Source organism: Suncus etruscus, chromosome 12, assembly GCF_024139225.1.
Source record: "Suncus etruscus isolate mSunEtr1 chromosome 12, mSunEtr1.pri.cur, whole genome shotgun sequence".
Taxonomy (NCBI): Eukaryota; Metazoa; Chordata; class Mammalia; order Eulipotyphla; family Soricidae; genus Suncus; species Suncus etruscus.
This window is the reverse complement of record NC_064859.1, coordinates 1,811,875-1,831,734: the sequence shown is the minus strand read 5'-3', so window position 1 is coordinate 1,831,734 and position 19,860 is coordinate 1,811,875. Positions and strand designations below refer to the sequence as shown.

The 19,860-nt window shown below is 49.6% G+C and overlaps 1 protein-coding gene across 1 annotated transcript in view; it reads left to right on the top strand.

Moving 5' to 3' along the window:
• The window catches only part of FKBP9 (FKBP prolyl isomerase 9), an 88,311-nt gene that overhangs the window by 31,174 nt on the left and 37,277 nt on the right, over positions 1-19,860 (top strand). Inside the window, exon 2 of the mRNA XM_049785003.1 lies at positions 8,854-9,365. Within this exon, the coding sequence (XP_049640960.1) occupies positions 8,854-9,365 (512 nt within the window). The remainder of the gene's footprint in view (positions 1-8,853; positions 9,366-19,860) is intronic.

Here is a 19,860-nt window from a genome sequence, read left to right as displayed (position 1 = left end):
CAGAGCTGGGTCAGAGGCTTTTCTTTTTGGGGGGTTCTGGGGCCACACCCAGCGGTTCTCAGGGGTCACTCCTGGAATCGTCCCTGGCTCGGGAGACCATATGGGATGTCAGGAATTGAACCCAGTTCCGTCCTGAGTCCCCCGTGGGCAAGGCAAACGCCCTACAGCCAGTGCTATCTCTCTGACCTCTGGGCTGAGACTTTTAAGCTGTGCCCTGCCCTAGATTTCCAACAACGTGGCCCCAGCGCAGGCACAGAGTTTGGCAGGGGAAGGTGTAAATCCCGAAACCAGACGGCATCAAAATAAATTTCCAGATTTCCCATTGAATAGTGGGAAGGGGGGGGGGTGTTCCCATTTCTCTGTGCCTCCATTTCCCCCTGGACATCTTCTGACTTAGACAATTGTGGTCTGCAGAGGGAACTGCTACCCTGGAAGAGGATGCGCTGCCACTTGGGGACACAGAGAGCCGAGGGCCTGGTGGTTCCTGGACCCTCCTGCATCCTAGGACCCATATTCCTTTGGTCCAGGTTCTGCCCCCAAGGCCAGAGAGGGACACTGGGGTTCCCATGTGCCTCTGCCTTTCCTTCCCCCAAATAAGCAGAGGCCACTGCCCTCATTCGGCTGCCGAATTTCTGGAGCAGCTTCTGCGTGCCCAGCCTGCTCAGGAGTGATCTGGAGGCCTGCTCCCTTTTCCATTTTCAAAATGAGAAAACCGAGGCCGGAGCTTTCTGGGCCTGCCAAGGGCCAAACCCTCCCTCCTCACCATGCTTTCCCCCTGGGCATCAGCGAGTGATACTCCCGCCAGGAGGACATGTGGCTGGATCCCCAGCGTCACACGTGGTTCCCTGAGCCTCGCCAGGAGTGATTTCTGAGCACAAAGCCCGCGCACGGCAGGGTGTAGCTCCCAAACAAAATAAGACAAACTGCGTTTCCCCTCGGACTTACTGAGCCCAGCCTCTCTCCCACCGCTTTCCTGCTCATGATCTAAGTTGTTTTATTTCTTTTGCTTTGGGGGCCACACCCGGTGACCCTCAGGGATTACTCCTGGCTCTCTTCAGAAATTGCTCCTGGCGTGGGGGACCCTATGGGACTCCGGGGATCGAACTGCAGGCAGCCACGTGCAAGGCAAACGCCCTACCTCTGCACCACCACTCAGGCCCCAGGAGTTTTACTTAAAGTAAGTTAATAAAGATAAATAAATTAAAAATAATAAAAACAAGAGGCGGGAAAGATAGCCTAGAGGTACGGTGTTTGCCTTGCATGCAAAAGAACAGTGGCTCGAATCCCGGCATCCTCAAGCCTGCCAGGACCAATTTCTGAGCATAGAGACAGGAGAAACCCCTGAGTGCTGCCGGGTGGGACACCCCCAAAACTAATAATAATAAAACAAAATTAATTAAAATAAAATAAATAATAACAAAAAGGAAATAAGTAAATGATAGGTGAAATTAATAAATAAATATAAGAAAGAAAATAAGCAAAATAAATAGAATAATAAACATAAAATATAAAATAAATAATAACAAATTCATCATAAATAAATAAATTAAATTAATAAAGATAACCTTGTTCCACCATCCTCCAGTTGGTAAAACAAACAAACAAACAAACAAACAGAGTTCACAAGATTTTGTGTTCCTGTAGCTTCAGTATAGATGTAGTTCTATGCTGATACTGATAAAGGTGGAAGCCCCCAGACTTTTGTGAAATACAGAGGAGCAAAGCAGCAGTCCCAACAAAGGAATCTGCAGTTTCCCAGAGAAGCAAGCAGCTGAGGAGACCTAGGATTGTCAGATCCTGCTCTGGCACAGAAGGCAAAGTCAGTCCTAGACCTTACCCAGGTCTTTCACCTTCCCTCACAGAAAAGAATTTTATGGGAAGTCAAAACAGTGAAGTACAAACAGATTTTATTTGGAGGTACTAAGGAAAGTGAGGGAGAGAATGGAGAGGGGGGGAGGGAGAGAGAGAGAGGGAGGGAGGGAGAGAGGGAGAGAAGAGAGGGAGGGAGAGAGAGGGGGGGAGAGAGAGAGGGAGACAGAGGGGGGGGAGAGAGAGAGAGAGGAATAATGATCCCAAGAGAGAGCTCAGGCTTCTCCAAAGACAGAGAGAGCCATGGTCCATAGCCAGAATGAAATTAGGAAAGTAGGAAATTCCACATCTCAGGAGGAGAGTTATATGTGACATGTGCCAGAGCACAAAATACCCAGGCAACAACACATGTGCATCCCTTCTTTGTTCCAAGTTGACTTTTACAGATTTTTCCAGCCTGCCTCCACTTGGGGCTTCCCACCCAGGTGAGAGGCCTGTTGTCAGGGTGGCTTGCAGGGGAAATTAATGGTCTTCTCTGATCTTCCTTTCCTGTGAAAGGTAAAAGAAATAAAATGTCGAGCTTCACGAGAACCCCACCCCTTCCTAAATCCCAAGAACTTGCCCTTAACATTTTAACGGTTGCAAACCTTATGACTTGTGATTATCTAAATCTTGCAGAAATGTCACTGAGCAGATGTCAAGTGTCACTACTCCCCGAAATGGACCACCCTACTGGAAGCTATAGAAAGGCTTGTTAAATCTGGTTCGAGGCTCTCATCCTCTGGGAGAGCCCCTGCATGTTTTTATAATAAAACCCCTTGCTTTTGCATGGTCTCTACCCTTAGAGTCATTAGACGGGCGCGTGTGGAATTCCTGACCTTATCACCTTTCCTGGACTTTATTCCTATTGGAGCTTCTCCTGCCAAGGGATCCTGTCTTCCCTGGGCCTGCTGTGGCGCCAGGTGAGATTCTTATCAATGAGAAGATAACTCTAGCACTTATCAATGATGAGAGAATAACTTCTCTAATCCCATCTTGGTTTTATTGTATCTCAAGAATTGGGATCCTGCCTGCCTGCTTCAATGTCATTCATTTGTGGAATGTAAGGAAACAAAGTAAATGACAAACCTCAAAAGATAACACAAAAATAAATAAATATTTTATAAAAAGGATAAAAAGGGGTCGGAGAGATAGCATGGAGGTAAGGTGTTTGCCTTGCATGCAGAAGGACTATGGTTCAAATCCCAGCATCCCATATAGTTCCCTGTGTCTGCCAGGGGCGATTTCTGAGCCTGGAGCCAAGAGAAACCCCTGAGCGCTGCCGGGAGTGACCCAAAAAACAAAACAAAACAAAACAAAAAAGGATAACACAAACCTTTGATTCTGACAAAAGAACGTTGTTACCACCAGTCTAACGTGGAGACTCAGTGAAATTCTGAGGGTTCCCACACAGAGGCTCCTTTTGCTGGCAGCAGCGTTGACAATCCCACGCAGGAGCCAGGAAGCCAAAGCATGAAGTTCCGTTGTCATGTGTTCACTCAGAGAGACTCAGTCAGAGTCCTAGGAAAGTTGAAGAATTGGGGATGGGGGCACAACTGGTGGCATTCAGCCAGGCTCTGTGCTCAAAAATTACTCCTGTTTGGCTCAGGGATGCCAAGTATTGAAAAAGTCAGCTGCATGTAAGGCAAGGCATGCAAGGCAAATGCCCGACCCCTTTTCCTTTTTCCTTGCTTTAAAGGAGGGATAAAGTGGGGGGGAAAAAACCCTCTAAAATCTTATAGTTACAGACTAAAACAACAGAATTTGAACGCCTGATTTAGGGAAAGAAATCTATAAGTCTAGCTTTAGTTTGTTAGGAAGAATGCCTGTGTCTCAAGTGTGATCTTTCAGACTCCACTTTCAGTGAGGGACACCAGGCATTGTGTGTGTGTGGTTTTGCTTGGATACTCCAACTGCACAGCAACACACACACACACACACACACACACACACACACACACACACATCCCAAACACACTGTCACTCTGTACCTGCTGTACTGCTACCCTTCCCCCAACTTCCTGGCTCTCTCACCTGGAGAGGGAGACCCTCCCATAGTTTGGGAGGGGTCTGGTTGGTAATTTAAGGGATTGCTTGGGGGAGGTGGGAGGGAGAGTCGGAAGAGAAGCAGCAGGAAGAAGAGGCAGCATGGAGAGATTTGAGACAGGCTGGGTGCAGAGAGACTGCTTAGCTTAGAAAAGCCGCACATGGTGCTTAGGGCCTTATTATGAAGCTTCATGTCTCCTGAAATCTAACTGCTGTAGGTCTAACTGCGCTGGGTCGAGAAAGGCCCCATCCATCCACCGTCATCAAGGACTCTTATTAATTTAATTAATACAACACTGTACTACCTCTCCGGCCTCCAAGTTGAAGAATTCTGGAAGTGAGGCTGGAGTGATAGGACAGTGAGGAAATTGCCTTACATAGCCAACCCAGGCTCAATTCCTGGTATCCCATATTGTCCCCAGAGCCTGCCGGGAGTATTTTCTGACCATAGAGCCAGAAGTAACCCCTAAGCCTCAAGTGTGGCAGGGAAGGGAAGGGAAGGGGAGGGGAGGGGAGGGGAGAAAGGGGGAGGGAGAGAGAGGGGGAGGGGGAGGGGAGGGAAAAGGGGAAGTGGGGAGGGGGAGGGAAAAAGGGGAAGGGAGAAGGGAAAAGGGGAAGGGGAGGGGAGGAAAAAGGGGGAAGGAGGAGAGAAAGGGGGAGGGGAGGGAAAAAGGAGGAGGGGAGGGGGAGCGTAAAAGGGGAAGGGGGAGGGGTGAGGGTAAAAGGGGAAGGGGAGGGGTGAGGGAAAAAGGGGAAGGGGGACGGGGTAAGGGAAAAAGGGGAAGGGGGGAAAGGGGGAAGGGTGAGGGTAAAAGGGTAAGGGGAGGGGTGAGGGAAAAAGGGGAAGGGGAGGGGGTAAGGGAAAAAGGGGAAAGGGGGAAAGGGGGGGAGGGAAAAAGGAGAAGGGGAGGGAAAAGAGGGAAGGGGAGGGGGGAAGAGAGGGAGGGGGAGGGAAAAGAGAGAAGGGGAGGGGGAAGGGAAAAGGAGAAGGGAAGGGGAAGGGGAAAAGGAGAAGGGAAGGGGGAAGGGAAAAAGGAGAAGGGGAGGGGAAAGGGAAAAGAAGAAGGGGTAGGGGGAAGGGAAAAGGAGAAGGGAAGGGGGAAGGGAAAAAGGAGAAGGGGAGGGAAGGGAAAAAGGAAAAGGGGGAAGGGAAAAGGGAGAAGGGGAGGGGGAAGAGAAAAGGAGAAGGGGGAGAAGGGGGAGGGGGAAGGAAAAAAGGAGAAGGGTAGGAGGAGGGAAAATGAGAAGGGAAGGGAAAGGGGAAAGGAAAGGAAAGGGGAAAGGAAAGGAAAGGAAGGGAAGGGAAGGGAAGGGAAGGGAAGGGAAGGGAAGGGAAGGGAAGGGAAGGGAAGGAAAGGAAAGGAAAGGAAAAGAATTTTGAGAAGTTTTATCAGCTGTCAACTGTGCAGATCCCAGACCCAAATTGATCATAATTTTTTCCCAAGACTTGTAAAGAGGGAGGGATGATATCCTCATAGGGTTCATAACCAGTTAAGTAGGTCACCATGTCACAATAGTGGGAAATGTCTTTTAGCAGTTCGTAATCAAAAAGCCGTGTCTTCTGTAACTCCTACGCCAAGGGAATTCCCTCTGTAATATCCCCAATACTTAATGTGCCTATGTAGGGGGGAAAAGAAAAAAAAACACAAAATAATCATCTTTCCACACATTTATTTGTTGACTGATTGATTTTTTGACGTCTTTATTTTGGTGTAGATATTGAAGTTGATATCTCCAATTTTATTTTATTTCATTTTATTTTATTTTATCTTATCTTTCTCTTTCTTTTTGCACTCCGGCATGATTTGATTTCAGAACCAAGACTATTGTGTGGTGCTTGTCTTTATTGCTGTAGTGCTCACTGGATATTTAATTTGATATTTATTTTTGTATTGTTGTGATGTGGTTGTTTTATTTTTCGGGCCACACCCGTTTGATGCTCAGGGGTTACTCCTGCCTAAGCGCTCAGAAATTGCCCCTGGCTTGGAGGGACCATATGGGATGCCGGGGGATCGAACCACAGTCCTTCCTTGGCTAGTACTTGCAAGTACCTTCCCTCTAGCACCACCTCGCTGGCCCCTGTTGTGGTGTTTTAATTACCTTTTTCATGTCCTCTCTCAAACTGAGGTTGAAAGCCTCTAGAAGGTCTCCGCCCATTTTCAAAGTATTTGACTTTTTTTAATTTATTTTTTATTTTTTCTTATTTTGTACCCCATTCTATTGCTTTTCTTTCCTTCAAACAAAACCACATAACTCGATTTATTAGCTCCGCCTCTTAAATAGAGGGGGAAACAAAGGAGGGTACGAGGTCCAACCAGACATATGATCACTAATAGTAAGCTAGACAAAGAGGGGTCTACCTATTCTAGCCGCCTGGGGGATGATGGTGGGGTATATGGGTTGCAGATAGGGAACGGGGATGGGGGGAGGACAAATTTGGTGATGGGTATTCCCCTGATTCAATGTTAATATGTACCTAAAATACTACTGTGAAAGATATGTAAGCCAATATGATCAAAATACAAATTCAAAAAAAAAAAAGCCTTGTCTTTAGTCTTAATCAAGAAGGACTATTTTCAGGGCCTGTAGCTTGAAGGAAGTGTCTGTCACTGTTCTTGGTGAGAGTTTTCCCCAGGTGTTAAGTTTCAATTGATAACTTCCCTGGGAAGGCTCCATCACTAGTCAAAATCACAAGACATCTGAAAGAGTCATCTCTGGGGGTTTTGTTTTAAGAAAACAGAAAGCAAGGGGCCGGGCGGTGGCGCTAAAAGTAAGGTGCCTGCCTTGCCTGCGCTAGCCTTGGACGGACCGCGGTTCGATCCCCCAGTGTCCCATATGGTCCCCCAAGCCAGGAGCAACTTCTGAGCACATAGCCAGGAGTAACCCCTGAGCGTTTACCGGGTGTGGCCCAAAAACCAAAAAAAAAAAAAAAAAAAACAGAAAGCAAAATGGTGGTCTGGAAACAAGATGGCTGCTCTTGTGTCAAGTCATTACACCATTACACCATTAATCCAATGCTAGGTTAAGAGTGAAAGGGGGTGGAGTGAACAGGAAGAACTCAATTTGGTGGTGGGGTGCTGATAATTTTAGAGGTGGCACAGAGAGAATTAGATATTTGGTAAGGGGAGAAATTGAAGCAGACACATAGGAAAGGGAACCACCCACCCCACCCCATCCATGGTCATGAGATCTTGGGACGATTTAAGCTCGTGGTACATAATAAAACCAAGAAATAAATTTCAAGAAGTTACTCTTGTCCCTTGCTCTAATATTACCAGGACACCTTCATGAATACGGGAACTAAGGCCTGATAAGAGAAACTCTGGCAGGAACAAAGGCCAGGAAAGGAAGGTCAGCTGATTCCCTCTGACAACTGAACTCTTCCTAGGTAGAAAGCCCCACCTGGGGCAGGTTGGGGGAAAACCTATATAAGCCAACTTGGGACAAAGGAGATGCACACATATGCATAAACATATGCATGCATAAACATGGTCCCACATGTACATGTTGCCTATTCTCACCTCCTGAGATGTGGACTTTACTACTTTGTAACTTCCATTCTGGGCTGTGTACAGGGGCTCTCTCAGCCTTTGGAGAAGCCTATGTTCTCTCTTGTGCTTGTTACTCTCTTTCTTATCCTCTCCTTCCCCTTCTTCAATACCTTCCAATAAAACCTGTTTTTACTTCACTACTTGTCTCCCCCTGAAATTTTTTGTGTGAGGAAAGGCAACAGATCTGAATGAGATCCGGAAGTCCAGGCAAGGACATCACCTGGGGACCTCCCCTGGCATCAAAATTATATACCTCAAACCCGTTCAGTGTTGTAAATTATTATGGTCTTAAAAACAATGGGGGAGGTCTGAGCCGAGCAGTGGCACAAGCCTAGGATGGACTGCGGTTTGATCCCCTGGCATCCCACGTGGTCCTACAAATCATATGTGATTTCTGAGCCCGTAGCCAGGAGTAATCCCTGAGCGTCACCAGGTGTGGTTCCCCCCAAAAAATGGGGCCAAGGAGATAGCACAGCAGTAGGGCATTTGCCTGGCACACAGCTGACCAGGGTTCAATTCCTGCCATCCCATATGGTCCCCCGAGTGTGCCAAGAGTGATTTCTGAGTGAAGAGGCAGGATAATCCCTGAGCGTCGCCAGGTGTGCCCCCCCCAAAATAGCAATTGGAGGGGTGGCATCAGGATTAAGGCACTGGTCATGTTTCACTCTGAACCCAGGTGTGAACCGAGATACCACATGTGGTCCCTGCCAGCAACAGCCAGCATGGTGTGCCTCCTGCCTCCCAATAAAGACACCAATACTAATACTAATGGGTATTGGTGAGACTAGAAAAATCGAAACCCTCAGATCCTGCCATTGGGAAAGCAAAGCTATGCAGCTACTTTGTGTTTCGGTGTTGTTTTTTTTTTTGCTTTTATTTGCTTTGTTTGGGAGCCTCGAGGATTCAATCCAAGGCCTCACATATCCAAGGCCAGTCACTGAACCTGTGAAAAATATCCCTGGCAATAATTCTTCAGGGAGTGCTTGGGGCAGAAGATGGCAAGTGCTGGAATCCAGCCCAGGTTCCTGAATACAAAGCTCGCTCGTGCCCTATAAGCTAAGCTGGCTCCCAGCAAGGTCACTTGGTAGTCGTGCAAATAATATATCATCTATATCTATATATCTATATCATATGATATATGATATATCATAGGATATATATCTATATCGTATTTTCCGGCAAATCAGATGACTGGGTGTATAAGACAAAGCCCTACTTTTCCTGTTAAAATATAGGGGTTGGACTATATTCGCCGTGTAAGACTAGTTCTTTTAATACACACCAAATGAAAATCAAAAAACGTAAGAGAAAAAGAGTATTTTTATGCTTACACGTTTGCTATAGTTTGGCAGGCATTTTCTAAAATGTCTTATTTCCCATTTCAATTTGGGACTTTCGTTTTTTTAAGCTCTTGGGATGGAATGGCCTGGTCAGATTGATCAGTGATCAGTGTCCTTGTGTCTGCTTTCTGGGCCGCGTTGCCGTCGCGTCGAGAGACCCTCCGGGGTCAAGGCAGAGCCTTGAGCAGCCGCGGGGCCCGCGCGCCGCCTCGGACTCGGCTCGGCCCGTCTGCCCCGGCTCCCGCCCTCCGCCCCGCGGGCAGCTGGGGCTCCGCCCGCTCCCGGCCCGCGCGCTCCCGGCTCCCGGCCCGCCGCCCCCTGCTGCCGGCCCCTCCCCGGACGCGGCCGCGGCCCCTCCACGCTGGCAGGGCGTCCTCGCGCGGGCGATGGCGCCCCGGGCCGCGCTGCTGCCGCTGTGGGCGGGCGGGCTGGCGTTGGCGGCGGGGCTGGCGCTGGACCCCGAGCTGCGGGTGGAGCGGCGCTCCGTGCCGGACGCGTGTCCGCGGGCCGTGCGCGCCGGCGACTTCGTGCGCTACCACTACGTGGGCGCCTTCCCCGACGGCCGCAAGTTCGACTCCAGGTACCGCCGCCGCCGCCCGCCCGTCCCCTCCCCTCCCCGCGCGACCACCGTGGGCGGCGGCGGCTCCTGCGCCCCTCGGCCCCGTCTCCGCTCCCCCGGGGCGCCTCGCTCCTCCGCGAGCCCGCGCTCCTCGGGGCGCCGCCTAGCCAGCCCCGCTCCCGGGCCTCTTCCTTCTGCTCTGCTCTCTTTCTGATCCTCCTCCTCCGCCTCCGCCTCCTCCTCCCGCGGCTCCGCTCCTCGCGCGCCCTCTCCGCCGCCTCCAGGCGCCCCTGGGCTCCGAGCGCGCCAGCCCGAGGGAGAGGGAGAGGGAGAGGGAGAGGGAGAGGGAGAAAGGGAGAGAGAGAGAAAGGGAGAGAGGGAGAGGGAGAGGCAGAGGATGTGTGTGTGTGTGTGTGTGTGTCTGTGTGTGTGTGTCTGTGTGTGTGTGTCTGTGTGTGTGTGTCTGTGTGTGTGTGTCTGTGTGTGTCTGTGTGTACACGCCCCGGGCGACGCTCGCTGCGCTGCCAGGGGGTCCCGGGCGGCCTCGGAGCCCGCTTCCCTCCAGCCGGCCAGCTTGGCCCCGCCAGGCGCCCCCAGGCGTCTGACACATGTCGCGCCCTTTCCTCCCGGACCCTACCGCGCCTGACCTGCGGGCACCCTCCTTTCATCTCACGCGAGTCCACTCCACTTCTCCACTCGGGCACTGGACAGATAGATGCAGAGCGATAGGGCGTTTGCCTGGCAAGCCGCCGGCCTACGATGGATCTGCTTCCATCCCTGGCGTCCCATAGGGTCCCCGAGCCTTCGAGGAGTGATTTCTGAGCGCAGAGCCAGGAGTGACCCCTGAGCACCCCCCCCCCCCAAATCTCAACTCAAAGAGGATGCTGCTTGATTGTGCAGACACAGAGGTGCATGTAGCTCAAGTCCTTTGCCCTGGATCTTTGTCGTGAGGGGTGCTTCGATCTAGGGCATCTGGCGGCAGCACCTACACCCACAGCCCACCATGTGTATGCTGACGGAGCTGGGGGCACTAGAGATTCCTGGAAGTCCTGTGATAGAGGGCTGTGCAGGGCCCTACTGCTGGTGAATGGGATGGAGTCCTAAATCGCTACCCTGATTGGATTTGGTGGTTTGAAATTTCGCCAGGCAGGGATTGAGGTGGTCAAGGCTGGGGAAAGCACGAGTATGGCTGAGGGAGGACAGCGAACATCTCCAGGGCTCACTGTGCAATCCAGCGCCCAGGACTGGTTGTCACCTGCCCTCCAGGCCCGCCACCAAGGCTTTGATCGTCTCCCACCGTCCCATGGTGCCGTTTTCCTGAGCTCTTGTCGCTCCTCAGGTCTTCCCGGCTCCAGCGTCTGTGTGAGGACAAAGGTGAAGTCCCTAGGCACATGAAACGTCGAGCATGGGGTCAGACGACACTTTCCAGAGGTCCCTACGGCTGCCCAGTAGGAATGGAGCGCAAGAGAGAAAGAGCGCGTGTGTGTGTGTTGTGTGAGTGTGCGTATGGGCATGCACATGGCTTTGAGTGTGGGCACGCGTATTCATGAGTGTTGGGGTGTTGGGGGTGTGCATTTATGTGCCAGTGACTAGGGGCCTGGTGAGAGCTGCCGTGTTGGTCTTTCTTCCTTTGGGAATTTAGACCTATGGGGAGCATGACTGCTGTTTGAGCAGAGACAGAGGCCAGAGTGGGAGTCTGTGTCAGGGCTCTGGGATTGGCTGCGGAGATTCTGCTCTGGTCATGGCCTCTGGCCTGCTTCACTTGGGCCTGTGTGGTCCTGGGTGTTTCAGCGTCCAGGCATTTGCCCTTCAGCCTTTGGCCAGACTTCAGATCTCCTCACTCATTTGCTCAGTGCTCCTGAACCTGTCGCCCAGGTCTCAACCGACAGTTGCTTTCTGGGGTGCCTCTCTCCCTCTGCGGCCCTGGAATTTGCCGGCCGGTCTCCTGGTTTTCTGGTTCCAGAGCTTTCTCAGCAGAGAGATGACGAGCTTTGGTGCGAATTTCTTCCTCATGACTGCTGTATCTCTGTTCTCTTGCTTGCTTGGTTCTCCACCTGCAGGCCAGAATGCTGGTACTCAGTAGCATTATTCTGCTACAGCTGCCCTGATGTACGGGATGCTCCAGCAGCAGTCATAGTAATGGTTCTGTGGTCCTATAGGACTGTCGATGCCATGTTACTGTCAGTAACGGTACTATACTATATTTATACTTTATATTCATATATAAATACTTATAATAATATTTGTTTATAACATATGATGAATATAATATTTATATCTATTTATATAGAAATATATTTTATACTAAGTATAAAATGTCTACATATATAGTATTATGCTAATAGTAATAGTACCATCTGTGAACTTGTTCTACGTATTGTACCAGTATGAGTTGTCCCTGTGCCAGCCGGTCAGCAGCATGCATTACTGAAGGTGCCTTGGAGGTAGATCCAGCTGGTCCAGCGACCACACATTGTGAATCATTGCTCCAGAAAGATCCGACACCTTGACCCAACTCAGCTTTGTTTGACAGTCCTTTTGCTTGTTAATTATATTCATTGCGTATCCACTGGCAGGATGTAGTAGAAAATAAAATGGACACACACACGCACGCACACGCATATTCCGCTTCTCAGTGAAACCAGGATTTGAAACATCTGATGGCCTGAGGGTGCAACGGTGTGGACTTTCACACTTCAGCAGTGGTGCTGGGGATCCGCGCTGGAATAGCTGCTTGCAAAGCCAAGCCCTCCCCTCTGCACTATCCCTCCACCTCCAGCCCGGCAGAGCTTTGAAAACTGCCATAAGACGACCCCCTCATTTTGCAGTTAAAACACAGGTCTAGGCCTCTATTCGCTGTATCAGACAGAACGTTCCTGTGCTGCGACTGTATGGACCACAGTGAGCCGATCACAACAAGCAAAGGTTCAAAGGTCATACTGTCATAGACTTCCTCTCTGACTCTGGCCAATCTGAGCAGCTTTTGACAGTGTAGATTCGGTCCAGAACATGGTCTCATTTGCATGCATCAAAGCCTGCTTGGATTGGCTGAGTCAGAGAGGCGGTCTGAGCAGCCTGGCAGTGATTGGTGCAGGATCGACTTGAAAATTCGTTTGATGGCAATATCCAGACGATTTTTGTTTAGTGGCATATCAAAACGTCTTTCGGGATATACTCGGCACATAAGACGACCCCGATTTTCGGTTGACTTTTTTTTTTTGTTTCAAGAGTCGTCTTATACGCCGGAAAACACGGTATCAATCTTCTGGAAAAGCCAGCAAGCTGCTACTTGTTAGCACTGCTAACTTTCGGATACATACCCCATCCCCAGAGCCCCTTAAGCCAAGGGTTAGAGCAGGGGTCTCAAACGCGCGACCCGCGGGCCGTTTGCGGCCCCCCCGTATAACATTTTGTGGCCCGCGGCCGGCCTTCAAATATCGCAGTATTCGCGATTATTCGCTTACCGAATAATCGCAATTCAAATCGCATGAGTAAGAAAAAACTCACATTAAACATTCGCATACCTTGAGCAGTTCCGTTCGGGGTATGCAAATGTTGAATGCGATTTTTTGCGATTTTTTACTGCGAATATTCGGTAAGCGAAATCCCTTTTGTGGCCCTGCCTCACCCCGACTTTGCCTCCTGCGGCCCCCAGGCAAATTGAGTTTGAGACCCCTGGGTTAGAGGAACCTCTCCTGTGTCTCTGTGCCCCCACCCCGACCCCAGTGACTGGTCAACTCATAAAAATTTTTTTCGGTTCCATAGGTGGACCATGGTGAGCAACTTACGTTCAAGTTGGTCATTGAATTTTCATTGAACTGAGAAATTGTATTGAATTACAGAGTTATAATGTATAGAGATTGACCTCTTTACTTACAAAATTACAAAAAACTGAAAGCCATTATAACTATAATATATATATATATATATAATATATAACTATATAACTATAATGATTTTTATTGCCGTGGCAGGTTTTTATTTTTCTTTTTATTTATCTTTTTTTTTGGTTTTGGGGTCACACCCAGTGGTGCTCAGGGGTTCCTCCTGGCTCTACGCTCAGAAATCGCTCCTGGCAGGCTCAGGGACCACGTGGGATGCGGGGTTCGAACCACCGTCCTTCTGCCTGCAAGGCAAATGCCCTACCTCCATGCTATCTCTCCGGCCCTTATTTTTCCTTTTTCTGATGATGACAAAGACCATCCAGTCCACACACTCACACTCAGGGGCTGATCTTCCATGACAGGTCAGGTCACCTTTCTCTCTCCATCACGCCTTTCTCTCTTCTCTTCCTTCCTTGAAGTTATGAATTTCCATGGAGCCCAGAGAAGCACTTGACCCCGTGAGCAACAGCAAATGCTCCGGGTTTTTTTCTTTTGTTTGTTTGATTTTTGTTTTGTTTTTGGCCACACCCAGTGATGCTCAGGGGTTACTCCTGGCTGACCATTCTAGGTCAGTGTGTGCAAGGCAAATGCCCTACCACTTGCGCCACTGCTCTGGCCCCCTTTATTTTTCTTTTCAGTGTAACAAGTTTATTGAGAAATAAGGGGAGGGGAGGAAAGAGAGATGGTAAGATACTAAACTCATGAGAGAACTGGGCTGCTTTAGAGTGAAGAGAGCCCGTTCACATCCCACCACTGAAGTGTTGGAAAATGCGGGAGGGGAGATGTGGTCAGCCTATGTTTGGGCATCATGCCTCCAGCAGCAGCACATGCGACCAAGCAACACATGTGCGTGGGTGACTCATCTGCTATACTTAGCAAGTAAATACTTGAGCAAAGGGCCTGAGAAGTCCAAACTGTGGGTGTGTAATATGAAATGCAAAAAATCTGGCTTTGTCTCTTCTTTCCTTTTTATGTATTTATTTGTTTGTTTGTTTTTGGTTTTGGGGCCACCCTGGGCAGAGCTCAGGGGTTACTGCTGGCTCTGTGCTCAGAAATTGCTCCTGGCAGGCACGGGGGACCATATGAGATGCCGAGAAACGAACCCAGGTCTGTCCTGGGCCAGCTGCGTACAAAGCAAACGCCCTACCAATGTGCTGTCTCTCCAGCCCCTGTCTCTTCTCTTCTTAGGCAGCACTGGTGAGGCACAGTGGAGGAGCCGAGTCCCAGGGGGTGCTGGATCTCACTGCCCCCATGTCCCAGGCGCCATTTTGTGCATCTCCTGCACATTCAGTCCCGTTGGTAGGGACTGCAGCATGACTGCTGTCCTCAGCCCCTAGGATGGCATTCCCTCCTGCAAGTTTGGGTACATCCGCGGCAGCCCAGAAGGTGTTTCCTGAGCCCAGTGGGCTGGCTTTTGGGGTTTGGAGTTTTCCAAGTGTGCCGGTCACTTTAGTGTCCCAGAGCCACACATTAGCTCTCCGAGACCATGAGAATACAAGGATTAATGCTCTATCTTGTGTTTAAAAGATGCTAAGCAGGGGCAGGAGCAGTGGCGCAAATGGGAAGGCCTTGCCTTGCCTTGCCTGCTCTAGCCTAGGACAGACCGTCGTTCAATTCTTCGGCGTCCCATATGGTCCTCCAAGCCAGGAGCAATTTCTGAGCGCAGAGCCAGGAGGAACCCCTGAGCGTCACTGGGTGTGGCCCCCCAAAACAAATAAACAAACAAACAAAAAACCCAACAACACAATAAAAAATAAAAAAATAAAAGATGCTAGCAGATGGATCTCAAATGTCCTCCCGGGAAGAGGAGTAAGATGGAAACCCTGCGAGGGGAGGGGACAGGCTTAGTGGCTTGGTTATTGTGGTGGTTGCAATGTCACCAAGTCCTGAATTTAAAGATATGCACACCAGAGACAGCAGCTAGAGCACAGCAGGGTAGGCGTTTGTCTTGTATGTGGCCAACCTGGGTTGGCCCCCAAGAACCACCAGTAATTCTTGAGTGCAGAGCTAGGAGTAAGCCCTGAGCACCGCCAGGTGTGCCCCCCACCCATATATCCAGCAAGGAAACCAAAAAAAGAAGATGGAAACCATCAGGGGGCTTGGGTGTTGTGTGTGTTGATGGTCGCAAATGGCTCCGGGAGCCGTAAAGATGAGTGACAGCACTTGGTGGTCATCCCTCAGTGTGAGGGGAGAGGAATGTTCGTGCCCATTGGGCTAAGCTGACTCTCACTCTGATCTTTAGGACAAGCTGCTGTCCCTCTCCTGGCTCCATGACAGTGGGCGGTTTTCTCTTCCCTCTGTGGTCTCCTTGAGCATCACATCCTGCCTCCAGTGATTCTGGATGCAAGAGTGGCATGGTTTCAATAACGAATAGGATAGTTTCAAGAAAACGAAACAAAGAAGATAAACACATATGCACAGAATTAAAAAAAAAAGTTCAGTCATCCCATAAAGTTTCCAACTAGCTGCCAAGGCTTTGGGAAAAGGGAGTGGGGAAGGAATGCTGAGGTGGGCCAGAGTGGTTCTGATCTAAAGCTTTCATTGAATTATTTTGATTTGGGGGCCACTCTCAACAGTACCCAGGGCTTGCTCCTGACTCTGCACTCAGGAATGCCTCTTGGCAGTGTTCGGGGGACCCTATGTGGTGTTGAGAATCGAACCCAGGTGGGTTGTGTGGAAGGCAGGCGCCTCCTTGCTGTACTGTCCCTGCAGCCCTGAAGGACACACAGAGTGCGCAAGGCTGACTCCTGGCTCAAGACTCAGAGATCATTCCGTTGGGTTTCTATGGCTGGGAGGAGATGGGAAGCTGAACCCCCAAGAGCAACAGGCCAGGCACTTGCTCCACCCGCTGCACTGGTTTCTGAGCTAATCATCTTGAAGATCCCTAGAGGCAGGGCAGGTATTTTTTCCAGGGTCAATGACTGGATAGATGGCAGCCAGGAGGAAGGGCCTGTGGTGGGCAAGAGGAGCAGCTGTGGAGAGGGAAGGTTGTGCTGCAAGTGCTGTGTGAGCTCCGGTGCCTTTTAGTTACTTCGTGCGTAAGGTTTGAGGCTCTCAGGCATCAGGCCGGCTTGGCCAGTGGCTTGGAGCCCAGCAGCTTAGAAGAGGGAGACTATTAGGGTGAGAGGAGGAGTTACCCCTCGTTCTCACTCTGCCTTCTTGTCCCTGCAGATTGTGGCCCTAGCGCCAAGTTTGGTGGTCTCCACCATGGGTGACTCTGCTTTCAGAGGTTTCTGGAACAATCGGGGAGTGGGTGAACCTGGGGTGCAATTGGGGCAGACTGAGTGATGTATTTTCTAGAAAGGGTGGTAGGCCTAATTCATTTGGGAGCTTCGACATCAGTTTCTGTCAGGTACCAGAATGATGCTCTGGATATCTATCTAGTCTTGCTGGCAGGTGAGATTAAAGCACACCCACTTGTCCCTACTAGAAGCACAACATTGCTCTGCTCTTCCTCTGTCCTCCACCACCGCCACACCTCTGCACACAGCTCCATAACCCCGCTTTCCTGGAATTGACTGTTGGGGTGCCACCTTTTCCCAGAGCTGGACCTTGACTGGCTCATCTGCAAAAGATGTGGATGAACCGACACCAGGGAAGCCATGGAAGTGCTTATTCAGAAGCTGAACCCATCACATGACACTGGTCAAGGGGCGGATGAACACAAATTGTCGCAGAAAAACTTGCATTTGTCTGGATGGAAAAGTTTGAAGCCGTTTATAAGATAGCCCTGCCTTTTTGTTGGATTCTCTTTATCAGAAAAGGCCACAATTTCTTCCACAGTTTCTTGCAGTGTTTCAGCCCTGTGGTCAGATGAAGAGCTGAATGCTGGGGCCCGGATACAGAGGGGAGACTTTACGCATGGAGAGGAAGATTCAGACTCAGTGCAGACAATTCTGGATCCATTACCCGCTTTGCTAACTTGGGAGCTTAGGGAAAATTTTTTTCACCCGCAAGCAGCATCAGTATTAGCATTCTTCCTAAAAGTGTTGCAGGAAGATTGGTATCTGGAAAAGCTCCCATTTCCACCATGCCAGAGAGAGTAAACACTCTCTAAGTAACACTTATTGTTTAAATAATTTTTAAAAAAATTGGAATTGAAGTCAGGTTCTATCTAGAATAATTCTGTTGTACCTTCTAATCTATGCATTGCTGCTGAGCTGTAATGCAGAGAGTTTCCGAATCCTGGAATCATGGCCTGTGACTAATGGAAACCCAGCAGTTTGAGGCTGGCTCTCACACAGCAAGAACCTGCTCAGTGACATTCAAGAGTCCCGGGCTTGGGGGCTTGGGGGCTGCTCCCCAGCCAGAGAGGGTGGAGGTGGAAAACTGTGTTGGACACTAAAGCTGACCATGTGCCTTTTCCCCCTGGTTTGGACACTAGAGCTAAGCTAACCATGTGTGTTCTTCCTCTGGCGTGCTGGCCTCACCTCCCATTCCTGCTTTCTGTTCACTGACCTTGGGGAGCAAGGAGGACTCTTCAAGGGGCTTGGAGTGATAATAGTGCAACAGGGAGGGTATTTGACTTGTACACAGCTGACCTGGCTTCGATTTCCAGGCAACCCACATGGTTCCCTGAGCCCTGCCAAATGAGGCCCTCAAACAAAAATAATACAGAAAAATGAAGTAGATCGTAGAAATCGAATCTTCAGGAGAAAAGGGAAGGCTGAGTGTTGGGGGAGTAAGGTTATCAAAACAGTCAGTGCTGCTTTCCTGAGAAAATGAGGACCAAGTGGCATTGGGTTGCTGAGAGAAGGGCTCCATATGAGCCAGGTCCATCCCAGCAGCCCCCATATCCGATTCCAGAAGAATGACGTGATTGTCTTGAAAAACCTGAATAAAGGAGAAAGTGTATCTCCAGTAGTGCCCTACCCATAGATTAGATTCACATCGATACTATGTTCAGGGATCAATTTACGGTGTTTTCTCTTTCTTTCTTTCTTTCTTTCTTTCTTTCTTTCTTTCTTTCTTTCTTTCTTTCTTTCTTTCTTTCTTTCTTTCTTTCTTTTGTTTTTGTTTTTTGGGGTTTTTTTTTTTTTTGGTTTTTGGATCACACAGGCCACGCTCAGGGGTTACTCCTGGCTCTGCACTCACAAGTAGCTCCTGGCAGGTTTGGGGGACCATTTGGGATGCCAGCAATCAAACTGGATTCTGTCCTGTGTTGGCAACATGTAAGTTAAGGGGCCGGGCGGTGGCGCTGGAGGTAAGGTGCCTGCCTTACCTGCGCTAGCCTAGGAGACGGACCGCGGTTCGATCCCCCGGCGTCCCATATGGTCCCCCAAGCCAGGAGCGACTTCTGAGCGCATAGCCAGGAGTAACCCCTGAGCGTTACCGGGTGTGGCCCAAAAACCAAAAAAAAAAAAAAAAAAAACATGTAAGTTAAATGCTCTATCGCTGTGCTTTTGCTCCAGACCCACTTTTGGAGTTTTCAAACCATTCATGTTTATATAAATAAAGTGAAATTAATTGTTTTATTCCATGGCTCTGTAATCTACTTTGCAGATTTCCTTTTTGTGAGTAGAAGCCTGTTTTTGCTTTCTGTTCATTTACTTTTGGGATATTGGCTTACACCCGGCATTCTCAGAGCTTACTCCTGGCTCTGTGCTCATGGATCGTAACTGGCAATACTGGAGAGTTTGTGTGTGTCTTACCAGTGTCAGCCAGAGGCAAGGCCAGGGCTTTCACCCCTGCACCCTGCACCCTGGCCCTGGAACCAGTCTTTGTAATGAGCCATCAAGCAGTTTATGATATGCCCTTATCGTTCATGCAGCCAGTGTCATTGAACTTTTCGACTCTTTCTGTGTTTCTTTCTTAGACACTAAGCCCCGAAACTTATAGGTGTGTCTCTGCCAGTTTATAGTTTTTGTAGATGAAATCCAGGTCTTCTCTTTTTGTTTTTGTTTTTGGGTCACACCCAGTGACGCTCAGGAATCACTCCTGGCAGGCTCGGGGGACCATATAGGATGCTGGGATTTGAACTGGGGTCCATCCTGTGTTGACCGTGTGAAGGCAAACACCTTACCTTTGTGCTATCACTCCAGCCTGATGAAGTGCATGTCTTGGATTGTTTTTTGGGAGGATGGTTGCATGTTGGGCCAAACCTGGTTGTACTTAGAGCTTACTCCTGGCTCTATACTCGGGGATCATTGCTGGTCGTGCTGGGGGGGGGTGGTGGTGGTGGTCATATGGTGTGTTGGAGGATTGTAGGCAGCTGCAGTGCAAATGCCCTTCCAGTTATATTATCACTCAGACTCCTCTCTGTAGAATATTGTTGTTCTACAGGTATTGGAATGGCAATTATCGTTGTATCAATATAAAATATAGTGTCCTAGGTTGTGGTGAGGCCTTTTTCGGCACTGCAGGGTCTGAAGGAGAAGGATAATGGCATAGAAAGAATCACAAGCCATCAGAGTTTCATCAAGTTAGCTTGATTTATTCCGTGGCTCACACCGCCATGTGCAAACTTTGTGCCATGTCTGCCTAACTCATCTCTTTCTCTCAGGAGCTCTCTCTGTCTCCCTTCCTGTTGCTCTCCAAGGTTCCTTGCTCCTTTTTTCTCTGGCCTTTTTTCTCCAGCAACATCTTTATTCCAAACCTCAGACCCCTCCCAGGTGTGGGTGGATCTGACTATC